The sequence below is a fragment of the Apis laboriosa genome, unplaced genomic scaffold, assembly GCF_014066325.1.
Source record: "Apis laboriosa isolate Shangri-la unplaced genomic scaffold, ASM1406632v1 scaffold112_cov148, whole genome shotgun sequence".
NCBI classification, from domain to species: Eukaryota; Metazoa; Arthropoda; class Insecta; order Hymenoptera; family Apidae; genus Apis; species Apis laboriosa.
This window is the reverse complement of record NW_025220865.1, coordinates 5,212,235-5,239,734: the sequence shown is the minus strand read 5'-3', so window position 1 is coordinate 5,239,734 and position 27,500 is coordinate 5,212,235. Positions and strand designations below refer to the sequence as shown.

Sequence of the window (27,500 nt, the reverse complement as noted above, 5' to 3'; positions counted from 1 at the left end):
GGAGAACCCTTGAGAAAAAGACGGAAGTTACGTCGTTCTCGAAGAACAAAAGACTCTCGAAGTGCACGCATATCCTACTTGACCGCACATCGAACCCTTCTCCCCCTCTCTTCTCTTTCTTTTTCATCCCTCACGTCATTTCTCTTCTATCTTCTCTTTCTCTCTATCTCTCTTTTCTTTCTCTCTCTCTCTCTTTCTTTTTCTATCTCTATCTATTCTCTATCTTCGATCTTTCACGTGTAGTCTCTTCTGTCACCCTCTTTCAGTTTCCTGGGTTTGCGTCAAAAGGAGCTTTCGTTGCTGCGCTGCTTTTCGCCAATCTACGTCGAGTATATACGTCGGGCTTCCCCCTTCAGCAGTAGTCCCTCTCTTACTGTATATATATATATATATATATATATATATATACACACACACGCTATTTACACATCGAGCTCTCTCTCTCTCTCTCTCTCTTTATCTATCTATCTATCTATTCATTTATTTATATATTTTTATATATATATTACGTATTATTATATAGCGATACGTATATATATATATATTTATATATATACATATATATATATTTCTCTATGTATGGCACTGTCGCACGTGAGACAGGTTAACCACAAAGTAAAATTGGCCAATAGTTGCGCAGTGCTCGAATTAACGCGATAACCGTAGCGGGTAGCGTGTCGTCGAGCATGAATCGACTAAATGTCCCTAGGAAAGTTACTAGCGTCCCCCTTCACCATTCGACGAGATAGCGCGCGTTAATTAAACGTGTCGATCGGTAACGCAGAATTTATTACCCAACGGATAACTGTAAGGAAGTAATGAAAAGTGAAACGAGGCGCCAAATTCGATACGGTTATCGTCCAGATGTATATTATATTAGTTTCTCTCACGTTATGTAACCCAGTTATTCCTATATTTTCATTTATCTCGTTTTATCCAATTCATTTCTCTCACGGTACAGTCTCTATCTCACTCTCCCCTCCCCCTTCTCCTAAATTTTCTTTCGATCATTTACGACTTTCTTCTCGTCCCTTTTTTTTGTCTCTTGTCTTTTTTTTTTTTTTTTTTTTTTTCTTCTTTTTAATTCTTTGTTCCCCCTCTCACTCAACGATCCCATCGTTCGATACGCCGTTCTCCCACGTTCTTTTCCCCAAAACCTTCATTGTTTGTCGCTTTTGTGTTCGTCCAGTTTTACTACATTATTCCTTGTATGATGTTCAGCCGTTCTCGTAGCGTGTAGTGAGTAGTACACGAGGCAGAATTCTTGTTAACATCACCAAAAAAAACACCACTGTTCTATTTCTCTCTTTCTAGCAGCCTATCGCAGCTATCCAGGTGCAAAGAACTAGTTGCAATACACCAATCACCTGTTTCGGTGGCTAGGTCGTAATAAAAGTACAAGATGTTTCCGCAGCCACACGTGACCGCTCCATTTCCAATATGTCAACTGTCACACGATTTATCTATTTCTTTACAATTAATATATATATATATATTTAATTCTCTCTAATGTTGAAACATTACATTCTGATAATATATATATATATATATGTATGTATGTATGTATTAATTGATAATTATGCAATAGCTCCCTAAGACGATCGACAAAAATTGCCACGTCGAAATGGAGCGTGATCACGATCTTGTAAATAAGAATTAAGTAGTTAAAGTGATATGTCTTTTACGAATGACACGTACACCACTCTGCTGACAAGCTGTGCTGCACGAACCCCGGCTATCAACCCTCGCTGCTGTTTTGCTGCCCCACACAAAAACGCTACACTCGAGAATTGTCGAGCCTAGAGAGAAAAAAAAAAAAAAAAAAAACTCTAAAGTAATATGAAAATCGAGATAAAAAAAAAAATAGATAAATAAACGTGAAGGAAAGATGTTAAAGATACGCATCCATAATAACGATAGTCCGAGAGACGCTCGGATCCGATGATGGGGTTGTTGGGAGAAAGGGAGCGTGTTTCTTGGATCTCTCCTGTCTTCGTTCACGTTTGCACGCGTTCTCGCGACGATCTTCGCGAATTTGAAGAAAATTTCGAGCTTTGTTGAAAAAGAGAAAAAAAATAAAAAAGAAAAAAAATAACACCTCGCGATCTTTCCTCGACCATGATCGTTCGTGATTCTGTTTTTTTTTTTTCTTTGTGAAAAATTTTGAAAAAAAAAAAGTTTGCCTCGTTTGATCCCTTTGACCGAATTTTAACAAGATTCTCGATCTCGAGGAACGATCGATGAGGACTTGCAAAAAAAAAAAAAAAAAAAAAAATTAAAAAAAACGAGGGGAGAAAGAGTATCGTTTAAGAGAAAGCAGACAAGCTGAAGAGGCAGCCGATGGAAAAATTCATACGTTTCCTCGAACGACGGGGGAGAATAGATATTCTACGCTTCGACCGTTCGCGAATCTGTCTCTTCGGGGGACCGAAAATTGTCCATTGTCCGGGGGATAGATAGATAGAAAAAAAAAAAAAAAAGAAAAGAAAAAAGAAAGGAAAGAAAAAAGAAAAGAGCGAGGAAAATCAGAAAAACTGGCGAAAACAAAAGAGAGGAAAAAAAAGAGGAAAGGAAAATAGAAGGAAAAAGACGAAAGAAAGAATAATAATAATAATCATAATAAAAAAAAAAAGAAAAAAAAAGAGAGAAACGAGAGAATGCGAGAAAGACATTTTCAGCAACGTCGCGCGTCAGAAGATCTGCAGCCACACCCGGACACAATGGAAGAAAAAGTCTCACATGGATGATTGCGGCAGACCAGCTTGTTGGCAGGGAAGTCTCATTCTCTAAAAGTGGTTTTCAATTTCCCAAGGGTGCATACCGCGTACCGATGGAGTAACCCTTCGTCTGAAAATTTGCCTCGAGCTCGTGCCGCCATTTTGGCCGCGCGATTTCACCAAGATCGCGAAATTTTCGTCTTAAATAATTCTCTATCTCTGTACGATCTTTATGATCTTGTAAAAATATTTCATGTCATTTGTTGTCTTATTCTTTTTTTTTTTTTTTTTTTTTTTTAGATATTGGGTTGGTTAAAAAGTAGATTTTCGTCATTTACAAAGAAAATAAATTCCATTTTTTTTTTTTTTTATATTAAGATTCCGTCTATTAAATGCAATTAGACAATGAATTTCTCTAAAAAAAAAAAAACAAAAGTCAAAGAGTTTTTTTGATCAACCCAATATAATAATATACCATTCAACTAAAATCAATCGTAAACGTTTGATCGGAGAAATCATTGCCTCGTGAACAGTTTAATTCGTATATATATATATATATAAAATAAAATAAAATAAAATAAAATAAAAAGGCAATCGCGGTCGGCGAGGCGAATTTGTCAAATAAACCGATTTAATCACTCCGCCCTTTGATCTATCCATTCGTTTCGAGCATCCCATTCATTCATTCATTCTCCTCTCCCCCTCCCCCCTCCCTCTTCTCGCATCGTTTCCACGATATTCCATTAGATCGATTAACCTCGACCTCTCGTCGTATCATCGACCACGTTAATCGAGGATCGCGTCCCCCTCTCTCCTCCTCCCCATCCATCCATCGTCTAATCGAATTCAATGCGACTGTTCGAAAATGCACTCTTCGGAATTGCTGAACGCCGTGATGTCTGAATGTTTGTCAAACAATGCGACACGAAATATGTCCTCTTTCTATATATATATATATATATGTGTGTGTGTATGTGTGTGCGCGCGCGCGCGAGATATATATACCACCCACAGAAAAGAGAGTATCCATCGCCTCGATGTGATGCAAAACAAAAAAAAAAAAAGCACGGTGGACGATAGCAAGAATCACTTGTCCAACAGTATTTCGATTTCCGCGTACAAAATGTTACACACGTTCAGCACGCACATGTAACACGCACCTTACACACGTACATTCGCCTACATACACGCTCGATACAATCTCGATGAAACCGACGTCGTCCGTGTCCAGGAAGTGGCGAGGAACTTGGAGACCGTGAGGAAGACCGCCGAGTAATGGCAACCAGCATCGTTGCGGAGCGTGAATGAGACAAATTATAAGAATGTGTATTTTTCGTGAATTTTTTTCCAGGAACCAGAATGATCGTTTGTGAACCAGTGAGTCGTTTCGAGAAAGGATTCGTCCCTCTCGTTTCATCCGTCTTCTCTCTTGTTCAAGTCGCGCGTATGATATCGAGAATGGTAATAATATCTCTCGTTTCTTCTATCGATTCTTCGATTCTCTCGAAGAAAATCAACAAAGGGGAAGGGGGGGCGGATGAAGGAGACACACGAGAGTGCAGGATGAAACGAAAGGATATCACGGCGAAACTAATAAATTTCGACAGATAGCTCGACCAATTATTGCAGGTGTTGCTGATGTCAGAAACGCAATATCCAGATGGGCGATCGAATGGGGCGATCCTCCGGTTATATTCTTTTTCGCTCCTTGTATATTTCAATTCTATATATATATATATATGTATGTATATATGTATATGTATATATATATATATATATATGTATAAATATATATATATATATTATTTCTTACCACTTTACCATCTTGATCCATCTTTTTTTTTTTTATTTTCACTTTATTTTCAATTACCAGGACACGCCTGCTTCTCCCATAGACGTTTGACCGAGCCACGTACAGGAGCGTCCATTGTCATATTAAGTTCATAGATACTTGCCGAGCAGAGTGGAGACTCTCATCTTCTATCTATTCACCTTATATATCTATATATGTATATATACACGTTATTATCACGTATTTTTATTCAATTTAAAAAAAAAAAACAATTGTTCACAGATATTTCTTTTTAGGGGATCACGTGCTCTCGCCATATCGAGCTCTCGAGCTCTTCATTTCGCTCTTTTCTCTTTCAAACTTGTATTTTTTCAGCTGGACCCATGAACCACGGTCCGGGTAAACGCCGAAACCACGATCTCTGTTATTTCCTTCCACCAGCACCAGTTTGTATATTTCGCAGTGTTTCTTCCATCTCATCCGACCGCGTTTATTGGATCAAAAAAAAAAAAAAAGAAAGAAAGAAAAAGAAAGAAAAGAAAAGAAAAGAAAAAAGAGAAAAAAGAGAAAAAAGAAAAAAAACGTGTGATTGTTGGCGCGCAATCGCGACTCGACACCCTTCCTCCCGGGTTTCCACGTCGATGTTTCCATTATAAAAAACGAGAGATCGCGGGAAAGAATGGGCGATTAGATCGCGGTAGAACGGATGCAAGGCAATTAAGTACACGCGTCAGGCTTGAGCGCCGCGTGAGAGCAACCCGAGAAGCGTGTCGCGTCTGCGCATTAATTTACACGTGTCGTTTTACGAGCTGTTCGACCGTCAAACATAAACACGTGTATTCATATGTATATCTTTATCAATGGTGATAGATGTACATATTACGTATACGTATAATGTATCATGTTTGTTTTCTTTTGGTATACATATATATATATATAAAAATATATATATATATATATATATATATAGCTTTGAATTAAGTTGTACATAAATTATGCATATAGATAATGAGGATAATTAAATTACGTTGTTTTACGATTAACTTGGACATTTTATTATATATATTATATTATTATTATTATATATACGCGATACTGTCGTTTCTTGCCTTTAGCCTCAACTGGTCTGTTTTTCTTTTTTTGATTTTTATCTTGCCCTCTTCCGCCTGACGATGCTTCTTCATGCTTGCTGACAAAAATATACCTTCGTGCGCTTCGCTACCTGCCAATTAACGCCTGCGAAAAATTATGCCGACCGAAAAATCTCCCCCTTCTGTGCGCCCTGGATACCTGAAAATTCCCCGGGGGAAAAAAAAAAAATATTAAACCACCTACTATGACTATATAACGCCGAATGCAACGAATGGAAAACAAAAAAAAATAATAATAATAATAATACAATTGGAAAAATACACTGCACAACTGTATAATTGTTACAATTCACATCAACGAAACAACACTTGGAAACTTGGAAACGTCTATTCTATGACGAAATAATCTCTGGTCGGCGTGCCTATGGTAATCTTTCTCTATGGGGCACGAAACTGAAAAAAAAAAAAAAAAAAATATTCCTAAACAAATTCAAAAAAAAAAAAAAATATATATTGGGGAAAAAAAAATGATGGATTGACGGGGAAATTTGGACGATCGAAAATACACACACGCAAAACACGGAAATAAAAAACAAAAAAAAAAAAAAAAAACTAAAAATGAAAAAGCAGACGGCGACTATGCCGACGAACGTAGCGGGAATGGGCGCGTTGGCTGGCGGAGTGTCAGGAGTGCCGGCAACTGCGGTTCCCGGAGGACTTCAGAGCGCCAGTATGGCAAGCATCGAACTCGGCAAGAAGCGGATGCGCGACTCCAATGATGATCTGCTAATGGTACCACGGCTTATGCATGAAGTACACTTTCCTTTTTTTTCGTAGCTGAATTCCGCGAAATTGGCCCGAACTATTTTCGTTCCATTTTTCTTTCTTTTTTTTTTTTTTTTTTTTTTATTCTTTCTCTTCTTTTTCTTTGTGTATTAATTATATATTATTAGGGTGCGATTGCATTTAAGAGTGAAGGTTAATTTTTTATTATTATTATTATTATTATTATTTCTCACGAGTGGACATTGAATCGAGAAAGAGTGTCACCGTCGCGATGAAATGTGACATTCGTGAGAAATATTCTCAGGAACAATTCTCGTGAACGACTTTTCAGAGTTCTATTCTCAAATGTACTGGCACCCATATTGCTTTCTGATGGACAATTGGTTGGAAACCATTGCGTCACGAAGGGTGAGTAACTGTGAATTAGCACCTTAAATAGCTTTATTTTTGAGTTTTTTACGAAATATTCGTGACGGAATTATTCGATAGATTACAGGAATGGTTTTTTTTTTTTCTTAGTTTGATAAATTGATGTTTTACATAGAATATACATAGAATATTTATGAATTGTTTTATTTCGTTTCGAATTACGCTGATTAATTGCCGTTTGTTATAGAGCGTTTCTTGCTTTTTGTAGACAGATTTTTTATTTTTCTAGATTTTTTTTTCAATGCTTTTAATATAACATTTAATATATGTATCGATTTTTAATACAAATTTCGGAGAGATCGAAATATTTAATTTAATTTAGATGTAGTGAGATTTAAATATTCTTAAATGTTATAATATCTCAAAGAAAGAAGAATACTTTTCTTCGTATAGTTTTGAGAAAATTGAAATTTAAAGAAAATTAATAAAAAAGATTTTAATTCTCAATCGATAAATATTGCAAAACAATGCATATTTAATATAATAACAAAATTTTATCAATAACTGATAACAATAAACACAATGATATAAAATATTTAAAGAAATTTCTAGTTTTACACAATTGAAAAGATAAATTATTGGTGCTAATTTATAGTAATTCACTTTTTACAATGCTTTAGAACAACTTTAGAAATTGAACGAAATAATACATAATGGTATACATATAATCATAACTAATATTAATGTTATTTTTGTGATCCAGTAAAATCGAGCATCGAGAAACACGTATGTACTCTAAATCTAAATCATGATTTCTGCTTCCAAAAGGCTTCCAGACACCCGCAAGCGATAGTAGCGCCGCGCGTGTTCCAAAAAAAACGGAAGAACGAAATCAAGAAGTTCGGGCCATTTTCCGGAAGTTCCTTGTAGTCTCGTATCTTTAAGTTTATGGACATATAAATTCATTGCGATTGTGAATACACTGCCGAGCGCGCTTAGAGCTCTAGCTCTTTCTCTCTCTCTCTCTCTCTCTCTCTCTCTCTCTCTCTCTCTCTCTCTCTCTCTCGTATTATATATTTTTCTTCTTTTTTCTCTCTCTCTTCTCTCTTTCTCTCTTTTTCTCTCTTTCTCTCTCTCTATTTTTCCTTTTTATTACTTCTAATAAGAATCTCGTTGCGCTTTGTTCAACCTCGAGAAAAGCACATGTTCCTCGAAAAATTTTCGCGCGTGTTCCAGTTTATATATAACTCCGATATATAAAGCTCCGCATTTTTAATTTTTTTCGCGCTCTTTTATTATTTCTCTCTCTTCTTTATTACTTTTTTCCCGTCTTTTCTTCTTTTATTTTTTCATATCTTTTTGTTTTGTCAGTAATTATTTACTATAATACAATTAATTTTTATTTACGTTGCATATGATACACGAACATTAAATTTTTTTTCTCTCTCGAAATTTTCTTTGCTCGCGAAACAAAATTTTTAATAAATTTATCTATATCTCTGTTTCTCTCTCTTTCTCTCTCTCTCTCTCTCTCTCTCTCTCTCTCTCTCTCTTTCTCTCTCTCTCTTTCTCTGTTTTTTCTATTCTATACTCTTTAATTTTTCGTTGATTTCTTCAAACAATTTAATCAAACTTACTTTTCATCGTTTAATTTCGCTTCGTATTCTGTCGTTCGTTGCAATGTTGTCCGTATCAGAGCTTACGCCTCGTAATGTATTTATAGATCGCTTCGTTGTTTTTTTATCGATCATCAACCACAAATCGCCAAACAAAAACCAAAAGGAAGAAAAAAAAAAAATATTCGTCGATGTTTCGAATAAAATTTCGTCGAAAAAAAAAATCGAATTTGAAAAAATTACAAAAAAGGAAAAAGGGAATCACTATTTATCGATTGCAAAAAAAAAAAAAAAAAAAAGGTTCGTGGTTGTTGACGATGTACACGATCAATTTTCACGTAAACTTACCCCCTCTGGCGAAACCCTCTCCATATAAATAAGAGAGGATCAGCGATCGAATGACGATCGTTCGTAATCGATCGCGATCCGATCGATGGCTATTGCTTCACAGTTTCGAATCACGCGCGCATTTTTCGAAATTTTTCAAATTCAATTCGAATCGTCGAATACACGACGAAACACCATCGACGATCACGTTTCGTTCTATTCTCTCTTATATATGAAAAATAATCTTGCCTCAATGATCAAAAATCAATCAATGTAATTGGTTATAATGAAACGATTATATTATTCGAGATAATTTTTCTCATAATTATTTTCAATAATTTTAGCGGATTTTTAGCAAATTATCGATGATATGCGCCCGTGTTTCGTAAGCAAAACATCATTGACGAAATTCTATAACTCTAATCTCCGTATCGCCAGGACCTGCATTAGATAAGAGAAACGAAAGTACGATAAAGAAACGTGGAAGAGATCGATTTCCTTCGATTTCTGTGTCGAGAAAATAAAAGAGACCGTTGTGGCACTGTGATTGTGCATAGAAAAACTTAATAATGATATGATGTAAATATATATATATATACTTCAGGAAAGATGAGAAGATGAAGGATATATAAAAGTGAATGAAATACCATTTTATGGTACTGCGTTTACGGAGCGTTAGATCTGTGTAAACTCTGAGCTTGCGCCGATGATGCATGTTGTGCTTAAGCGACTACCGAGGTGATGGTGTTCAAGCGTCATCCCCTCGACGCTCTAGACGATGACACGAAAGTTTTGTCTTTTTTCAAATAGAGAACCAAAAAAAAAAAAAAACTTATATGCGCGATATTTTTCGTGAAATATTTTTCCTTTCTTTTTTTNTTTTTTTTTTTTTTTTTTTTTTTTTTAATTTAATTTTACTTTCTTCGTCACACAATATCTCTTCTCTTGGTTTCCAGAGTCGTACGTCGAAATTGCTAAGAGCACAGTAGATTTGCTTTAATATACACAGGCTAACTTTTCTACGCTATTTCAGTCTTAGGATGCGAATATATCTGAGAGTAAAATTCTTGAGAATTACTTTCGAAGGTTATTTTCTTTTCTTTTCTTTTTTTTTCTTGTTATTTAATAATGGATACTTAACGCAGTGTCCAAAATAAATTGTGAAAAATACTCTCTCAAGAGCAGTGCTGTTTAGGAGCTGTTCCTGTAGAGAACGTTCGGGCAACATCGGGTAAAATCGGATAACGTTCGGCTAATATCGTATAAGATCGGGCAATGCAATAGACAACGCAATAAGCAGAGCCAGTAGAGCCTAAAATCTCCAACTTTGCTCTCAATTCTATTGCTATCCATTGTTCTTAGTATTGTTTGTGGGTATCATTGCCAGAAGAATTTCATCACAAATTTTGTCACAATGAGCGAACAGCACTGCTCAAGAGCAACTCCGTAGAATTTTTTACTCTTAAATGTATTTACTATTCTTATCTTTCTTTCGTCGTTTCTTCGATTTTCCTTTTTTATTTTATTTTTATTTTTTTTCTTTTTAACGTAAAATATTCTATTATCATCCATTCGATTCTTCGTAATATTTTTCGAATAATGTGTTTTTTTTCGCGTTTTTTCTTTACGATGAAACCGAAAGACGGACAGACATTGTTTCACATGTATATCTTGCACTTGAGCTTGCGATATGTTCCTCAATCCCTCTTTGTAAATGGCAAAAACGAATTTTCTCCGCCACTATTTACACGCCGAGACTTGTATATCTGGTTGATTACACCATGAGTCCCGCTGTTTCGTGAGCACATTCTTTTTTTCTCTTTCTCTCTCTCTCTCTTTTTATTTCTTTTCTTTATCCCTCTGTCACATTCGATATATATATATTATACACGCAATATATATATTTATACTCGTATAACAAAACAAGTCTTATTCGTACCCGCTCTTTCTTTCTCTCTCTCTCTATATATATATATATCTCGACAACAAATCTTTTCTTTATACCAGCTTCTCAGCTTTTGCATCTGAAACTTTGTGCAGCTTCTATCTATCTTTTCTTCTATTCTTCTTCTTCTTCTTCTTCTTCTTCTTCTAACTTTAATCTTTCAATACACTTGAGTAAAGAGCAAAAAAAATAAATAAATAAATAAAAGAAAAATAAAAAAGAAGGAAAGAAACTTTCTCTCCTTTCGTTTCGCTTCTTCTATCCGATGATTAATCACCGTGCAATCCATGTTTGGTATTTCAAGCTCGGAACTTTATACATATATTTTTTTTTTTTTTATTATCGCGATTCTCCTTTCTCTCTCTCTCTTTTTATTTACTTTTTTCCAACCAGTCAGGCAGCTTTCATTCGAACGAAAATCCAAACGCGATTCCTCTAAGAAAATCTTACTTCTCAGCATTCCGTTGTTCAGAGATCTTCCTCTTAAGATTATATACAAGTATACAGATATACACGACAGATTAGCTCGATCGAGATTCACGATTTCGTCTAGAGATAAATAGAATAACAACGAAACGACGGATGAACGTATATTTCTTTTTTCTTCTTTTTCTTCTTCTTCTTCTTCTTCTTCTTTCCTTTTCACCCACTATTTTTTCTCTATTCCACTCTTCTTCTCTGTCGCTGTCTGTCTCTAATTTCTCTCTGTTTGCTGGAAAGCTTACCCTCAAAAATAGGAGAACCGAGAAGTAAAAGAGAAAGAAAAGCTTATCGTCCATGTTTGCGTTCGGCGTTATGCGTTTCTAATGGACCATTTTTTTTCTTTTTTTGACTCTGAATCGAAGCAGGATCAACGATCTCTCTCGATTTAATTGGCCCCGATGGCAACATGGCGTTCCGTTGTGTTACGCAAGAAATTTGACTGGTCTTTCTGACACGCTTCTCCTCGATTTTTCGTAGAAACAGGGATTGCGAAGGAAACGAATGTTTGAAATGTTTGAAAGGAAAAAAAAAAAAAAAAAAAAAAAGCGAAACAGCCGAAACGAGAAATATTAAATTAACAAAAAAAAAAAAGTATATATATATATATATATATGTATATATATATATATATATATAAAGAAAAAAAGAAAGAAAAAGAACAGAAAAACGAGAATTTTACAGTTATCCAACAACGATCGTCGTCATTTGGGAACGTCGCCGCAAGCTGCGTCATCGGCACAACTTTTACACACTACTACCACTACTATTTACTATTTAACTATTAACTAACTACTATTACTATTAGTTTACTATTACTACTACTATTTACTACTACTACTACTACTACTACTACTACTACTACTACTACTATTACTACTACTATCACCTACTTTTGTCGTGTTGTGTATTACCCATCCGACAAATTGAATATATCTAATTCTGTTTCTCTGAGAACCAGATACCACATCTCCTCTCTCTTTCTCTCTTTCTCTCTCTCTCTCTCTCTCTCTGTCTCTCTCTCTTTCTATCTGTCATCTTCCTACGAGAATCCAATTATACAGACGCAACTCGTACAACCTCATCCTCGAAATTAGTTGAAACCGATCCTGTCTTTGTTGCAGATGGACATGAAGTCTGTCGGATCGTTCTACTACGAGAACTTTGTAAGTGCAGAAATCTAACCACTGAATCATAAAAAAAAAAAAAGCTGATTACATTAATACATATAATAATTAAAATCAATTTTCATTATTTTACTCCTTCGCTTTTCGCGAATCGGGTTAACTTTTTTAGTTAAATCTAAAAAAAATGATTATACAGCATTGTATGTAACGTTGATTGCTTAACGTGAAAATTTAGTCGCGATTGATTAAACATGCTGGGCTTGAATAAAAGTAAAAAAAAGTTCATGGAAACTCGAAGCCGTTCGTTTCATATCAAAAACAACGTTGAATTTTTAATTTTTAATCGAAAGAAAATTCCGCAAAATACGGAAACGATCCTTTTTGTTCTTTCTCGTATGGAAAAAAAAAAGAACTAATTAATTCGTTGCCAAATCGTAAACAATTTCGAGAGTCAATCGTTTCGATGAGAAAAGAAAATTAAAAAAAAAAAAAAAAAAAAGAAAAAGGAAAAGTAGAAAATTGAAAAGAGAAAACGAACCGAAAGAAAGACAGAGTCGAGGCTTCTTCAACGAGGAGAAGCCTCCACTCGTTCAAGGTTCTCGGCCCCCGAACCATAACGACGAAACCATTGTTCCAACTAATCGCGAACTCTTTCCCACGCTTCTGTTTTACAGGCCTTCCCAGGAATGGTTCCGTATAAACGACCGGCGGGCGACAAGTCCGGCATGCCGGTCTATCAGCCTACCGGCGCGACGACCTATCAACAGTTAATGCAGCTGCAGCAGCCCTTCGTGCCTGTGTCATGTGAGTACACTGGAACACCACCCCTACCCACCCAAACCTCTAACCAATCGGTCGTGCAACCCCCGAACGTGCAAAGCAACCACCACGCGGTGGTAGTTCAGTCCTCCTCCTCCTCCCAAGGAACCGGCGGCGCCACGGTCAATAACTGCGCCGACGCCAACAATGGCGTGATGATGGATCCCTGCAACAACCCACCGCCACCACCTCCAACCGCCGACAATAACAGTAACAATAGTAACGTGAATAACAAGCAGCCGAATCCAACGCAGAATCACGATGCCGAAAACGCGCACAACTCCCCCGAATTGAATCACGCGAGTCCCGCGACCATTTCGCAGCAACAGCAACAGCAGCAACAACAACAACAGCAGCAGCAACAGCAGCAACAACACCAACAACACCAACAGCATCAACAGCAACAGGCTCAACAGGCTCAGCAGCAGCAACAGCAGCAACAACACCAATTGCAACAACAGCATCAACAGCAACAATTGCAGAACCAATTGGCGCTGTCGGCCGCCAGCGTGCAACCCGCGATGAGCCCGTTGACCTCGGTCGCCGGCCTAACCTCGATGCCAGGCGTGGTCATGGCCTCGATGGCCTCGATGACGAACGTGCCCTCGGTCACGAACATGGTGTCCATGGCCAACTACAACGCCACGAACATGGCAAGTTTAAACATGCTGAACAGCCTGGGCATGGCGTCCGGATTGCCCGCGTCCCTTGACCCCGCCGCCCTCGCCAAAGAGGTCGCCCAGAAGAACTACGCGAAGGCGATCAAGCTTTCCCAGGCGTCCCAATCGTACGGTATCAATCAGCTCACAGCGTTGAACTACACGGGTGTCGCGTTGAACAAGCAAGCGTTGGTTAATCCGGCGGCCGCCGCCGCGGCTGCCGGCAATCCGGCTGTTGCCGGCCTCCCGGCGACAGCGGCGACACCTAGGCCAGTGATCCCGAACCTGACCGGGATTCCCGGCGCCCTCACCTCCCCCCTCTCCGCTGGAATCTTGGCCTACTCGAGGCCACCGACCGGAGCGCCGATCAATCCTTACTCTCTGATGAGGCAACAGATCCTTCCCAATCCTTACGTTCAGGCCTCGATACCTGCCGTTCCTGGGGCGGCCGCTGCCGCTGCCGCCGCCGTCCAGGGCAATCCCTACGTGCAGAATCCTTACACGGTTCTACCGGGTGTCGCCAGCATGCCTGGGGTCGCGGCCAGCGTGGCGGCAGCCGGTGTACCGGGTGTACCCCAGATACCACAGATACCGAACCCGGCCACGATCGCGGCCCAACCGCAGGTAGCGATTCCGGTCAGTTCTGGGGTGATCATGCAACCGTACAAGAAGATGAAGACCTCGTAAACGGGGGGGAGGGGGGAGGGGGTCGTTGTCGCTCTCCGCTCGAAAAGGGGGATATTTTTCTCGCCTCCCCTTTTCACGTCTCTGGTTCCTTCTTCTGGGCCCTCCGCGTTTTCTCTCTCTCTCTCTCTCTCTCTCTCTTTTTCTCTCTTTCGCAGGGGAACGTCCCGTTAGACACACATACACATATACACGATGATTGTTCGATCGTCCTCTTCGCGATCGTGATTCCTTTCCCCTAGATAGATAGATAGATAGACGGATAGATAGATGGATCATGGTCGAAGAGGGGGGATATGTATTTTTTTTCTTCTTTTTTTCTTTTTTGATGCAAATCGTCGTAACGATTTTTATTTCCGTCTTCTCGTACGATTTAGTATAGTTTCGACGATAGTAATAGGATACAATATGGAATTGGGATATCGAGAGTAATTAGATCGAAATCGTTGCCGACCTATTTTTTGATTTAGCGTGATAACGTGATCGTGAGATTAGATAGATAGATAGATAGATAGATAGATAGATAGATAGATATATATACGTATATACATTATGTACTATGATTATATTGATTATAAGGAATTGAATATGTAAAGGGGAACGTTCCTGCGAGCGAAAGAGAGAAATATATAGCGAGCGAAACGAGAAATGAAACGTCGAAATAAGGGATGAGAAACGCAAACAGACAAGTAAACAAACAAACAAGTAAACAAGAGTTCCGAAAATAGATTCATTTTCTAGTCAGACATTGTCGGTGAACAGTGCCTTATTGACCCGATTCCACTTGGAGCGTTTCGAACGTAAATGCTTACACGTGACGAATATAGAGAATAACGAAGACGCGAAGACTTTTTTGCGAAACGATTAACTTCATTTAACTTCGCCCCTTTTGTTGCGATCGAGAGAAAAGAAAGGAAAAAAGAAAAAAAGGCTAAAAAGGAATAAGAAAATAAAAAGAAATGGAAGAGAACCATAATAATAAAACCGAGAAACGTCCACGCACGGCAAATTTTTTATCACGTTTTTTTCGCGTTTTGTTTGCCCCCTTTCTTCTGTGTCTTCGAAGACTTGCCAATTTCATCACAAATGAACGATGAGCCATCCGGGATAAATATTTTTAATCACGACCACCGTAATCGCGGTTCATTTCTTTTTTTTCCTTTTTAATTTAATTTTAATTATTATTTCGTTTTTTTGTTTTTCGTTCTTTATTTTATTTTTTATTTTTTTAACGCGCTCCAACAGCGTGTTGTAAACCTTTTAATTATTTTTCTAGCGTGTAACCATGTTTCCTTCTTAGTTGCGTAGATTCTAGAAAAGAAAGAAAAAGAAAAAAGAAAAAAAGAAGCGGAAGAGATATGTTATTAATTTCCACCCCCGCGATAACTTCGTAGAACCTTCGAGATGTAGAGTCGATAAGATGAAAATATATAAAGTATAATAAATACGTTGTTGAAATTTCTTGTCGCCACGCGACCTTTTTTTTTTTTTTTTTTTGTTCCGTTTTGTTTCGAATATTATTTTCGTTTGTTGCGACACACCGGAAATATCGTTCCTCCGATTTATTATCGTACTTTATATGATGATATCGATGTTTGTTCTATATATATATATATATATTACGCATATAATATATTCTAAATATATATATTTTATTTTCTAACGCCAACGATGGACGGATACGTTGCTCGGCCTAAAAGTCATGTCACATGCGGTACAATACTGCGCACGTATGAACTTGCCTCTTTCCCCCCCTCCCCCCTCTCTTTTTAAGTAGAATATTATTAGTCCCTTTGTTTTTTTTGTTCAGCCGTTGAAGTCCATCTTTAGTTGGATATATTCTATCGTTAATCGTCAATTTTTTAGAAATTATTATTATTATTATTATTATTATTATTATTATTATTATTAGTCCAAATATCGATCGAATTTTATTCCCTATTATTAATATTGTTCGTTTATCGTTTCTTAGATTTTAATTATTTTTTAATCGTTTATCATATTATTATTATTATATATATATATATGTATAGGTTACTCTTAAAGAGACGGAGAGGGGGAGCAGCTGGACGGGAAAATAGAGAAAGACAGTGAATTACAGACATTTTTTTTACCTAGTCTTCTATATTCGAGAAATATAATTCTTATATATTCGTTTCGCTTAATCCGATTTAGAGATACCTTTTAGGGTTTCAAGTGTTCGAAAATCCACGAACAGAAAATCAAAACAAAATCGTTAATGTTCTTTAAGAATTTGTTTATTTAATAAATTATTAATTTAACGTCCTAAGTATAAGTGAAAATATTTATAAATTGTTTTTATCAATTTCAATATAAAAAAAAAAAAAAAAAAAATTTAAATTTTGGGAGATATTCTGGAGATTACACGAATTATCCAGCTTGAGGCCTTAAGGGTTGAATAAATCGATCTTCAACTGAGAGACTGGTGTCATGTCGGAATTGTCACTGGAATTTCTACCGATCCGACCTCCCACCCTTTCCTAAAATTAGCTTTTAGGGATATCAATTGAGAACTATTATAGTAACGTATGTTTCCTAGAAACACCTTGCACACATCGATGAGATTGAGAAATGGAAACGCCGTCGTGTTCGGGCGATCCTTTTAATTCGTATGATTAAAAACGTAACGTACGTGCATAGATTTTAGCGGAGAGATTTCGTCCTATCTCATTTTATCTAGTGCTATGATTAATACATACATATATATATATACACATATATAATATATTTATCTATTAGCATGTAATAGCGTGTGAAACACCGAAGGCAGCCTCATTTTGCCCTGACACGGATTCAATTCGGGGGAGTTCAAAAAAAAATAAAAATAAAAAAAAAAAAGGAAATTGCACACAATGAACCTCGTCAATTGCAACTCACGAGCTTATGCATTTAGCCGAGAAGAGAAACAAAAACGAAATAATCGTGCCGAATTGTAAAGAAACACACAAAACAAGCGCAAAACTATAACGAATATATTGAAGAGGAAAAAAAAAATAAGAATTATATAACAAAAAAAAACGAAAAAAAAGGAAAAATATAACAAAAAAAACGTGCATTTACAAACAAAAACACACGCGTAAAGGAGAAGGCTGAAGATTTTGCGAGAGGAGGAGAGATACGGAGAGGAAGACGAGAGACTTTAATAAGCTGATAACAAGAAAAAAAAAAAAAAGAAACGAAAAAGAATTGTACATGAAACGAGTTCACATGCGCATTATGAATGGTACACGACCGCACAAATTCAACAAATACACACGAACACTGGAGGATAAAGAGATATATATATACATGTATATCTTATACACGCGTCGGAATAATTAGTATATTATAGTATATATAGTATATATTTGTGCATTTCTTCATCGAACAGTAATTTAATTCGAGTGCACGCGAAATGAAATATGTCACGCGAATGAGTAAAGTTCGTTTCTCTGTTTAGCGTATCCTTACACGTGTTTGCCAGTGATTTGAAAACTCGAGGATAACGATGAATTATAAATGAGGATGATGATAATAATTAATGATGAAAAAAAAATATATATGTATATAAAAAATATAAACATACATACATACATATATATATATGTATATGTGTATGCAAATAATAATTTTCTTTAAAGGAGAAAGTAAGATCGAGGATGAAATTATATTGTATGTATTATTATATACATATATATATTATATATACATTAAGTATTCACTGGCATATACAATGAAGATAGTTAAAAAAAGAGAGGTTATGTTGAATGAAAGGAACCGCGAGGTACAAAGTACTACGCGACAACGATTATTTAACAAATTTTGAAAATATCAAATTTTTCCTTCGATTCGTACTCGATTAACAATTACGTGTAATTTTATTTATTTAGTAAATTGCTCGAGAAATGAAAAATGATCAATTACAAACGATGTTCACAAGTTCGGAAACGCGTGTTTCGATCTCCTCTCGGTTTCTTTTGTTTTGGTCGCAAGATTCGAATCGCAATCCCTCAGATATGATTGCAATAGACACACGATATACACACAATGTGTACCGCATTGTACGTGCGCGCGAACGTAACACGCACAAAAAATGTCGAGGCAATTTCTTCGCGGTCAGTTCACACGATATATTCCTTTCTCATCCCAACGTTGTTCAGGAAACTCGGTCTTCCATAGCGACAGAGTGTAGTACGCGTATTATTTTGTATCGTTCGATAGACGAAAAACACAGACTGATAGAGATTGCCCTCGTGTCTCGCGGCCAAATGCGGAGTAACTCTGGAAGAAAAGAGATTGGCGATTCGTTGTGATAGTACGTTCTCGATGTATAGTACTGACAAGTAACTGTAGAGGACACGTGACATGCGTACATGTACTCAGGCAAACATGTTTACATTTTTACATTTACACACACAGAGATACATACACGATGCAGGGTGTATGCGAAACGTGGGATTGAATTTCAGTAAGGTATTCTAGTCAGTGTAGATATACGATGTATATCTTGTATAAATGTGATGGGTCTACAAATTTTTCTTTATCGTAGAATAATTTCCAATATGTTATTTGCAGTACAAATGCAAACTAATTTAAAATGTTTTTATTTTTATTCTTGTTTTATTAAATATTTATTTATTTATTACATTCTTGCAATATAATTGTAAGATACGTAATTTTATAAATTTTGAATTAAATTTCAAAATTTTTCTTTATTTTTAAATTTTTCTTTATTGTTAAATATTTTCATATATTTATCATTATTGTATCAAAAGTTGTATTATTATTGTATCGTAAATTATTTTCAAGTATTATTCAATACTTGAAAATCAATTATAAAGTAATTTTAGAATTTTTAGAAATTACCATTAAATTTCGAAGGAATAAAAATATTTGTTAGAATTTTTAAAAACATAGATAGTTAAGGGAGGAAGACATTTTGGTGCAATCGAAGAAATATCAGACATCATTTCTATCGATACACTGAGCAGAATATTCTTGCTACATTCGGTTCCTACAAATACACCCTGTACACAAAGATACGTAACGATAAGGTAACGATATACGGTTCGTGAACGAATTCGAATGGCCTCCTGAACTGGAATGCCTCGTACAGAGGATGTGCACAGGTTGTACGCGTTTTTCCGGTTTCTAACGAGTCACGCACACGAACCGACAATTCTAGGGTTCCTCAACTCGCTGTTCACACTTGTACGTACACTATCGAGGGTGGCTGATTTTTTTCTAGATCCACATTGAAATCCTAGAACTGCGACTTTCTAAAAATTTAATAATCTAATTAATCTGTCAATGAAAAAAATTCAAATATTTTCTAAATATTTATCGATATAAATATTTAGCTTATTTTTATTATTATTATTTTTTTTTTTAATAACTTTTGCGATTGAAATAAATTTTTCAAAGGAGGACAATCATCGCGTAAAAGATACGCAATCCCAAGATTTCAGTGAGGTATCGATCGAAAAACAGCGGAAGTGCCTTCCCCTTGCACTCGTACACCGTTGCACACAAAACGATACACGTGTACTTGAGTATACAAGAGTAAACTCGAGATAAAAGAAAAACACATTGAAAGAAAGCATCTAATGTCTAATATATATATATATAATACTTACATAATAATTATATTTATATTAAAATACAAACATAAGCATACCTATCGATTAATGTTGCATCTAGATATCGTGCAACGAAGAAATCGTGCCGGCAACGTCGCAAGATGGCGGCCGGCCCAATATGGCGGCTGAACCATTTTACGACCTATGCTGACTTTATTATANTATAAACGTTCTACGGCGTAAACAGCGTAATATTACCGCGTATACAGGTAGTATTCATTCTCGTGTACCGTGTTCTGTCTCTGATTTTCTCAATTATACTCGTCCTCATGGGCACGTTCGATAAATAAAATCAAATATCGAGCGTGTACGTATATAATGTGCGACCATCGGTCGTGTACGTAATCGGACGACGTCGAAGATGACTGATTTAACGTGAATATATATATCGGCGAAAAAAATATTCGAGAAAAAGAAAATGATTGAAAAGAAAGAGAAACGATTCGACTATTGTGAAACAAGTTCGCGGTAATTTTCTTGTAACGCGTTTTATTGTAGACGCGGTTAGTGCACGCACACACGTATACACACATATACACACATGCATACATGTGACACGTACGTTGCACGATATCATCAGGTCCGATAAAGCGAAACGGTAATGATAATGATAGAAGGTAGAAATGAAAAAAAGAAATGAAAAAAAAAAAAAAAAAAAAAGAAAGAGAGAACGACACGTCGTCCAATTTTTTCAATGTCAAGGAAACGAATTAAAACAATTATCGATGGTTTAACGATATTATACGTACATACGATATAATACGATATAATTGAGTATATGATATAGCCTCGTGTAGTCTGCGTCGTCGACTCAGAGACAAAGAGCAGAGGGAAGTAATATATATATACTATGATCGAGAAAAAGGGAATAGAAAAAGTGTAGGAAGGAATGAGACAGTTATTATTAGGGAATATTTAGAAGAAGAAGAAAAAAAAAAGGGGAAAAAAAAAAAGAAAAGGAAAAGATATATATTACAATATATAACGAAATTTCGAGAGAACGAATGAAAAAATTGATAAACGATGATGCAAATGAGTCTTCGAGGTCCCGAATGCGTTTTTGCGCGTGCACGCTCACGGGGTTTGTCAAGGAGTCAGCCAGTATTTGTAATAATAATGCTTGAGAAATGCATGAATATTTGTTTTATTAATGCTTCTTCTTATTTCATCTCTTTCTATCGAAACAGAATTTCCCGAGAACTCGCTAATCCCTTGTAATATTTATACATATATATATTTATATTTATACATATATATATATACATATTATACGTACGATATATATATATATGTATATATATACATATACTCGTGTATTACTCGATATTGCGCCCATTATTGCTCACAGTCTTAGCCTCGCTTCCTGCTTCCCTTGTTTTTTAATATCCTTCGACAATCTGTTCGACTTGGTGCTTGTATTGTTACTTACCTTCTTAGCGTTCTTTTTTTCAAATATATATATATATATATATATATATATATATATATGTGTGTATTTTTTTTTTTTTTTTTTTTTTACATTTTTGAATTTATCAATCGTTAGCGCATCCTTTTTCGCAATTTATTTTAGCATTTCGAGAAATCGAATTATCGGCAGCAAAACCAATTATAATTTTTATGAATTTTCGCCGTATTTTTGGTTCAAAGATATTCATGTTATTTTGCGCGAATTTTCCTCAAATATTTGTATTTTTATTTTCCTCGATTCATTTTTTTTTTTTTTTTTTTTTTTCTTTTCTTTTAACAGCGTCACTCTCGATGGATTCAACAAGAGAGAGAAAAAGAAAGTGGAAAATATATCGTTTCAACTTTTCCAATTGTTTTGTATTTCCAAGACGGTGTAAAATTGCTCGTTTCTCACCTGAAAAGAGCGCACACCTTGAACGATGCCAAGCACACGGTCGTTTTTTGAAACCTTGTAGATGTTAGCCGCTTCTTTATTATGACGAACGCCATCAAAGCGAGCGTTCTTGTATATTTTTTTTTTTTTTTTTTTTTTTTTAACTATCTTATTTCTTTCTCGTCTCTCTGACCGTAAAATTACGTTTTTATATATATATATATACACACACACACATGTATAAGTGTGTATGTGTATACACATGTTCCTGACCTTTTCGCCTCTACCACAGCTTATCCTTGCGCTTTAGTTGCGAAATTCAGAGGCACGAAGGAGTAATATCTAGGTATATTATCCGTTTATCTTATCACGTCGACGTTCCCGCTCCCTGAACCACGATTTTTATCAACAATCGCCACATTAGATCCTTATCCTTTCCCCCTCTCCATTATTATTTTACTAATAATTAAAGAAGGGAAGAAGGTCGATATAATATATGAATTTATTATATATATATATTTGCTATTTGATTATCTTTTAGGATCGATGAAAATTGTTGGACCAGAATATCCAAACGAGATGATTTTTCTTTTTGAGTAATTAAAGTTCTTTTTGTATAAAATTGAAGATTTTTCTTTATTGGATTTTCAAAAATATTATCTTAAATAAGAAGGGAAAACCGGGTTAAAAGATATAAATATTTACGCCAATCTTACAAAAGTTTTGAAATCTTGGAAATCGAAAGAAATCCTGACGAGTTGACTCTTCAAGAATTCAATTAAATTAAAAAGTAATTTAAAAATATATCTCATTATAGACTCGTCTTCTTTAATTGCTCCGAAGGAAAAATATCTGTAAAGGAACGAAGAAATGGCCTAAAAATTAGAATAATCGATCGATTTACTATCTTGATTAAATTTCCCTTCGAATTCCAATAGGAAATACCCAACATTTCCAACAGTCCAACAAGATGATCGATAATGACAATGAGAAACTTACAAAGATATGGAAATCGACCTTCTTCGAGTTAACTTCCAATATCCAAGTAACGAATCCAAACTCTTCCTGCGTTCGGTCGGCTTCTTATTCAGCTTCGATTATTATATTATTTAGCCGCTATCGCCTGTGTAAGAATATATTTACGCGCGTGTGCCTATATATATATATATACTGAATTGTTTTGTAATTTGCTTGGCACATGGAGAGAGACCTTTGCAACACGTCGAGTCTCGGTTAACCGTGGGCAAAACGCTTCACCGAGAGGATAATCGTGATTCCAAAGGGTGTGTGTCACCGAAACAGGCTGTATTCATGCATCTCTATTTTACAACCTATGTATATTTTATACATATATCTCTTATACATATATATATATGAAATAATCCACGCTTTTGATCGCATCAAGTATATACATATATGTATTATACAGTACTTATAACGCGCCGAGGCCTCCTCACCTGTTTCGATCGCTTTCAAAATATTTGCCTTGCGATTCAAAGGCGAGAAGAGTGCTACGCAGAATTGTTCGACGATCATATGCTACGCGACGTTCTGTGTCATCGACCACGAGAAAAAAAAAAAAAAAAAGAAAAAAGAAAACAAAGAAACGATTCTAATGAGATTCTTAAAAGGGGAAGTGATAATGAAAAGACAAATATGTACACAGCCGTTAATTTTCATTTAACGGTTATTTTTCGATTCACCATTCTTGACACTTAACCTCACGTTTGAGGTGACACGAAACGTACGCGCATGCGCGCACACGCAGCTGCTCCCCAGTGGCAGTAGTCGCGACGGTTCCAGAAAAAAAAAGAGATATTTATACGTAACGCGATATGAAACTCGTCGATGCCATTACGTATCGCGAATACGTAAAATAAATGTTCATGGCACCGCACGAACAGACCTGGAGCAAATTAAGCCGGAGCTGCACTCGAATGGCCAGGACGATTTGACCGATGGTTTATCGCCGCACTCTAACGTTCAACGTGTGACGGCCGATCGGTGGATACGAATGGACAGAATCGGTTCTCATCGGTTGTTCTCTATCATTTTCCTCTTTATTTCGTGGATATATCGTGAAATATATCGATTCGCGATCGATTATCTCGAATAAGACCAGAAGAGGATGCATGTATATATTACGTATATGGATATCTGTACAAGAGGAAAAAAGAATACGAAGAAAGAACGTGATATTTGGATCGGCCGGTTAGATCGTAGATTCTGTCCAATCTGTATACACCTGTGTCGATATAGAAACCGATGTGAAGCACTCTTTCCGATGTAAGTATCGCAGTAGCACTTTATTTTGTCGCATATGCAAGCTTCAAGCACTTCGAGCTTCACGATTAATTATATACATATATATCTCGTTGTATCCAGCGAGACACTTTTCTTTTTAGACGCGTATTAGAAAAACCGCTTCTTCTCTGTATTTTGATTAGCGCGCACGTAGATCATACATCTCTCTCTATCTCTTTTTTTTTAACGGCTTTCACACGCGACACGCGTACCGTAGAATGTTATTATAATCGATGGCTTGTGCTCGTATCTTTTTTCTCTGTATCTTTCATCGCTACTTATCATGTACGAACGAAATAAAAACAAATGTTTTCTTTGCTATATATCTCTTTATATCTATTTTCTATGTCTTTTCTTCTCATTCGCATTCTCTCTATCTCTGTCTATATATATATTTGTTTTTTTTTTTTTTTTTTTTTTAATTTATTTCATTTATTGCGATTCAGTTCCTAACATTGCGACATGAACGTTACTTACCAACACGCGCATGGCGTCAATATTTATATATATACGTCACATAATACTGAACATATAATAATAAAAAAAAAAAGAAAAAGATCACACGAACATAACATAAAAATAATATAAAGCTTAAGCGCATGCGAACACGATATTTTATATTATTTCACGATATATATATATATATTTATATTTGCGGAGAAAAAGCACGACTGCATTTGGTTCGTGGAAACGAATTAAATTATATTCGTTCCAATTATCCGCTTATCCTTGTAACAAATATACAACGCTTTCTCGTCGAGAGAAACGAGAGAGGCCATATTAGATCGTAGCTGATATCATATATCGTCATTGCTGTGAATCTTGTACCATTTTTTTTTGTTTGTTTCTTAATGCGTGTAACAATATTACATGCTCACATTACATACTCGCACACGCATACGTACACACATACACGCACACAAGAAAAAGGGAGAGCAAAGAGAATAATTGACAGTGTATATATATATATAACACGACACATACACACACGTACATGCGATCCGACCAAGAAAAAAAAAAACAATCAGTTGCACGTTGAATCGCGCGATCGTTCATAATCTTCTCTTTAAACTTTCTGTTTCATGCTTGCCCTCGCCTGGATTTCCAACGCACGTCTTTCGACCGACAAATTACCACGCATACAATTGTTTGATCTCCGTCCCGTCAACGCTTACATTCCGGTTCCATCGACGATACCTCCCCGATCCCTCTCTCACTGTACCGAATGTCCGGCCACACGACCGCACTACGGCCCTCCACGCACGTGCCCGAATCACCCTATCTCCCCGAAATTGATCCTGAAACGCCGCACGTGCCTGAGTTACCCGCCCGTTCCACGGAATCTGCGACGACTGCTGCGAAATCCAATCCCGCATCCTTCTCCGATTAATTGCATTCATGTGGCGATTGTGACCAAATCTCTCTCTCTCTTTCTCTCTCTCTTTCTTCCTTCCACGCACACGACAAACCTTACGCTTCTTCTCTCCTATTTCTCTGTCTGTCTCTCTCTGTCCCTCTCTCTATATATTATTTTCCTCTCCTATTTTCGTTTCTCCCTTTTTTTTCCGGCGGGGATTCTCATTCCTGTCCTATCCATCGCGATTAATAAATTTCTTAATTCACGTCCCGATTTTTATCTTCCTTCCTTCTCCTCTTCTCCCACTATGAAACTCGCACTCTCTTGTCACACGTTCCACGGGTTATTCAATTATATATATATATATATATATTTTGTGTCGTCACACACTCGCTCGCTTCTGTTACATCACGATGATAAAAAAAAAATGAATTAAATACAACCACGTGTATTTCATATTTATATATATATATATCGATCGACAAATATATATGTCTCTCGGTGATGGGCCGTCTCACGAATATCGTATTTATCCTCGGAATTACCGCTTACGGTCTCGAATTCGGACACGGTATTCTCTTCTGTGCCTGTCCGCTCTTTTGTGCACATGTTGTAACGTATACGCGATCGTTCCTCCGCGATGATTTTTTTTTTTTTTCTCTCTCTTTATCCGTCGATACATCGTGATCGATACATGTATATACATATGGTTTATAATACACACATACATATATATATATATATATATATATATATATATATATGAATGCTGGCTTGGTATGTGTGCACTGCCGCCGCATTATCGCCGCCATGTTCGCCCATCACCCGTGAAACAACCATCGACAATTTATCATGTTATTTACGACATGTTTTGCATATATATATATATATATATATATTTATATTTGTGTCCGCGTATACACACACATACACACACATTTTTCGTACACACCCTGGTACATGCATATATATATATATATATATATATATATATCTCATCATCTTTGTCATATATTGAAAAACACATCGGTGATAATTAACGAACACACGTTTAAATAATAATAATTTAAAAAAAAAAATGAAAAATCGAAAACACCGTACTTGCACACCCGCAATGATGCGCGCGATGATTATCGTTAATAATGGTGATAAATTTACACACGGTCGTACGCACACACGGTTGACGCGTCCGCACACATGCATACATATATACATACACATTTCTTTCATCATCCGTGAATAATATTCACATTATCATTCTGTTGTAACTCTCCCTTTTTTGACCCCCTTCCCTGCCGCCTACATCGACCACCACTTTTTTTTCTCCATGCACCATGATCGGAAAATAACGAAATAACCGTTAACCGTTGCGACCATGTCCACCACTGAAAAAAAAAAAAAAAAAAAAAAAAAATACGAATTTGCCAAAAAATAAAAATACCACGAATAAAAATATCTCTTATCTTCGCATCCCCTACTTTTTTTGGCGGACATCTTCCAACGAACGATGCGACGATAAATGCGACAATGATTTTGAAAAAAAAAAAAAATGAAAATACCCTCATCCTCGAAAAAAAAAATATATATAACAACAACAAACTGTTACCACTATTACCTACTATTTACCTACAACATACTCGAATTCTTTTTTTTTTTTCCGTGTACATGTACCTGGGTGCTCCGAGGGCACGTTTCGACGTGCTTCACTTTGATTTTGGTGCCTTCTCAACCGAATTCGTGACCGACTGCCAATATTAAAAACCTGTTCATGAAATAAACTAAAATCAAATTTAAAAAAAAAACCAAAAAAAAAAAAAACAAAAAAAAATTCTAAAATTATGTAATAATATGTAATAATAATTTTTTTTAAAAAACTACTGCTACTGAAAATACTTCAAAAAAAATATATATATCTAATAATTAAAAAAAAAAAAAAAAAAAAAAAAAA

General features: G+C 36.1%; 1 protein-coding gene across 13 annotated transcripts in view; it reads left to right on the top strand.

Annotated features, from left to right (window-relative positions):
* LOC122713978 (AF4/FMR2 family member lilli-like) overlaps positions 1-16,229 on the top strand; it is a 446,526-nt gene extending 430,297 nt beyond the window's left edge. For 8 of the 13 annotated variants that reach the window (XM_043934974.1, XM_043934902.1, XM_043934883.1 and 5 more), the window contains 3 exons: positions 6,231-6,413; positions 12,248-12,289; positions 12,925-16,229. In XM_043934974.1, coding sequence (XP_043790909.1) covers positions 6,231-6,413; positions 12,248-12,289; positions 12,925-14,415 — 1,716 coding nt within the window. In that variant the 3' untranslated portion in view covers positions 14,416-16,229. The remainder of the gene's footprint in view (positions 1-6,230; positions 6,414-12,247; positions 12,290-12,924) is intronic. The other 5 variants (XM_043934936.1, XM_043934955.1, XM_043934982.1 and 2 more) reach the window with 2 other exon arrangements.
* Positions 16,230-27,500: the final 11,271 nt, after the last annotated feature.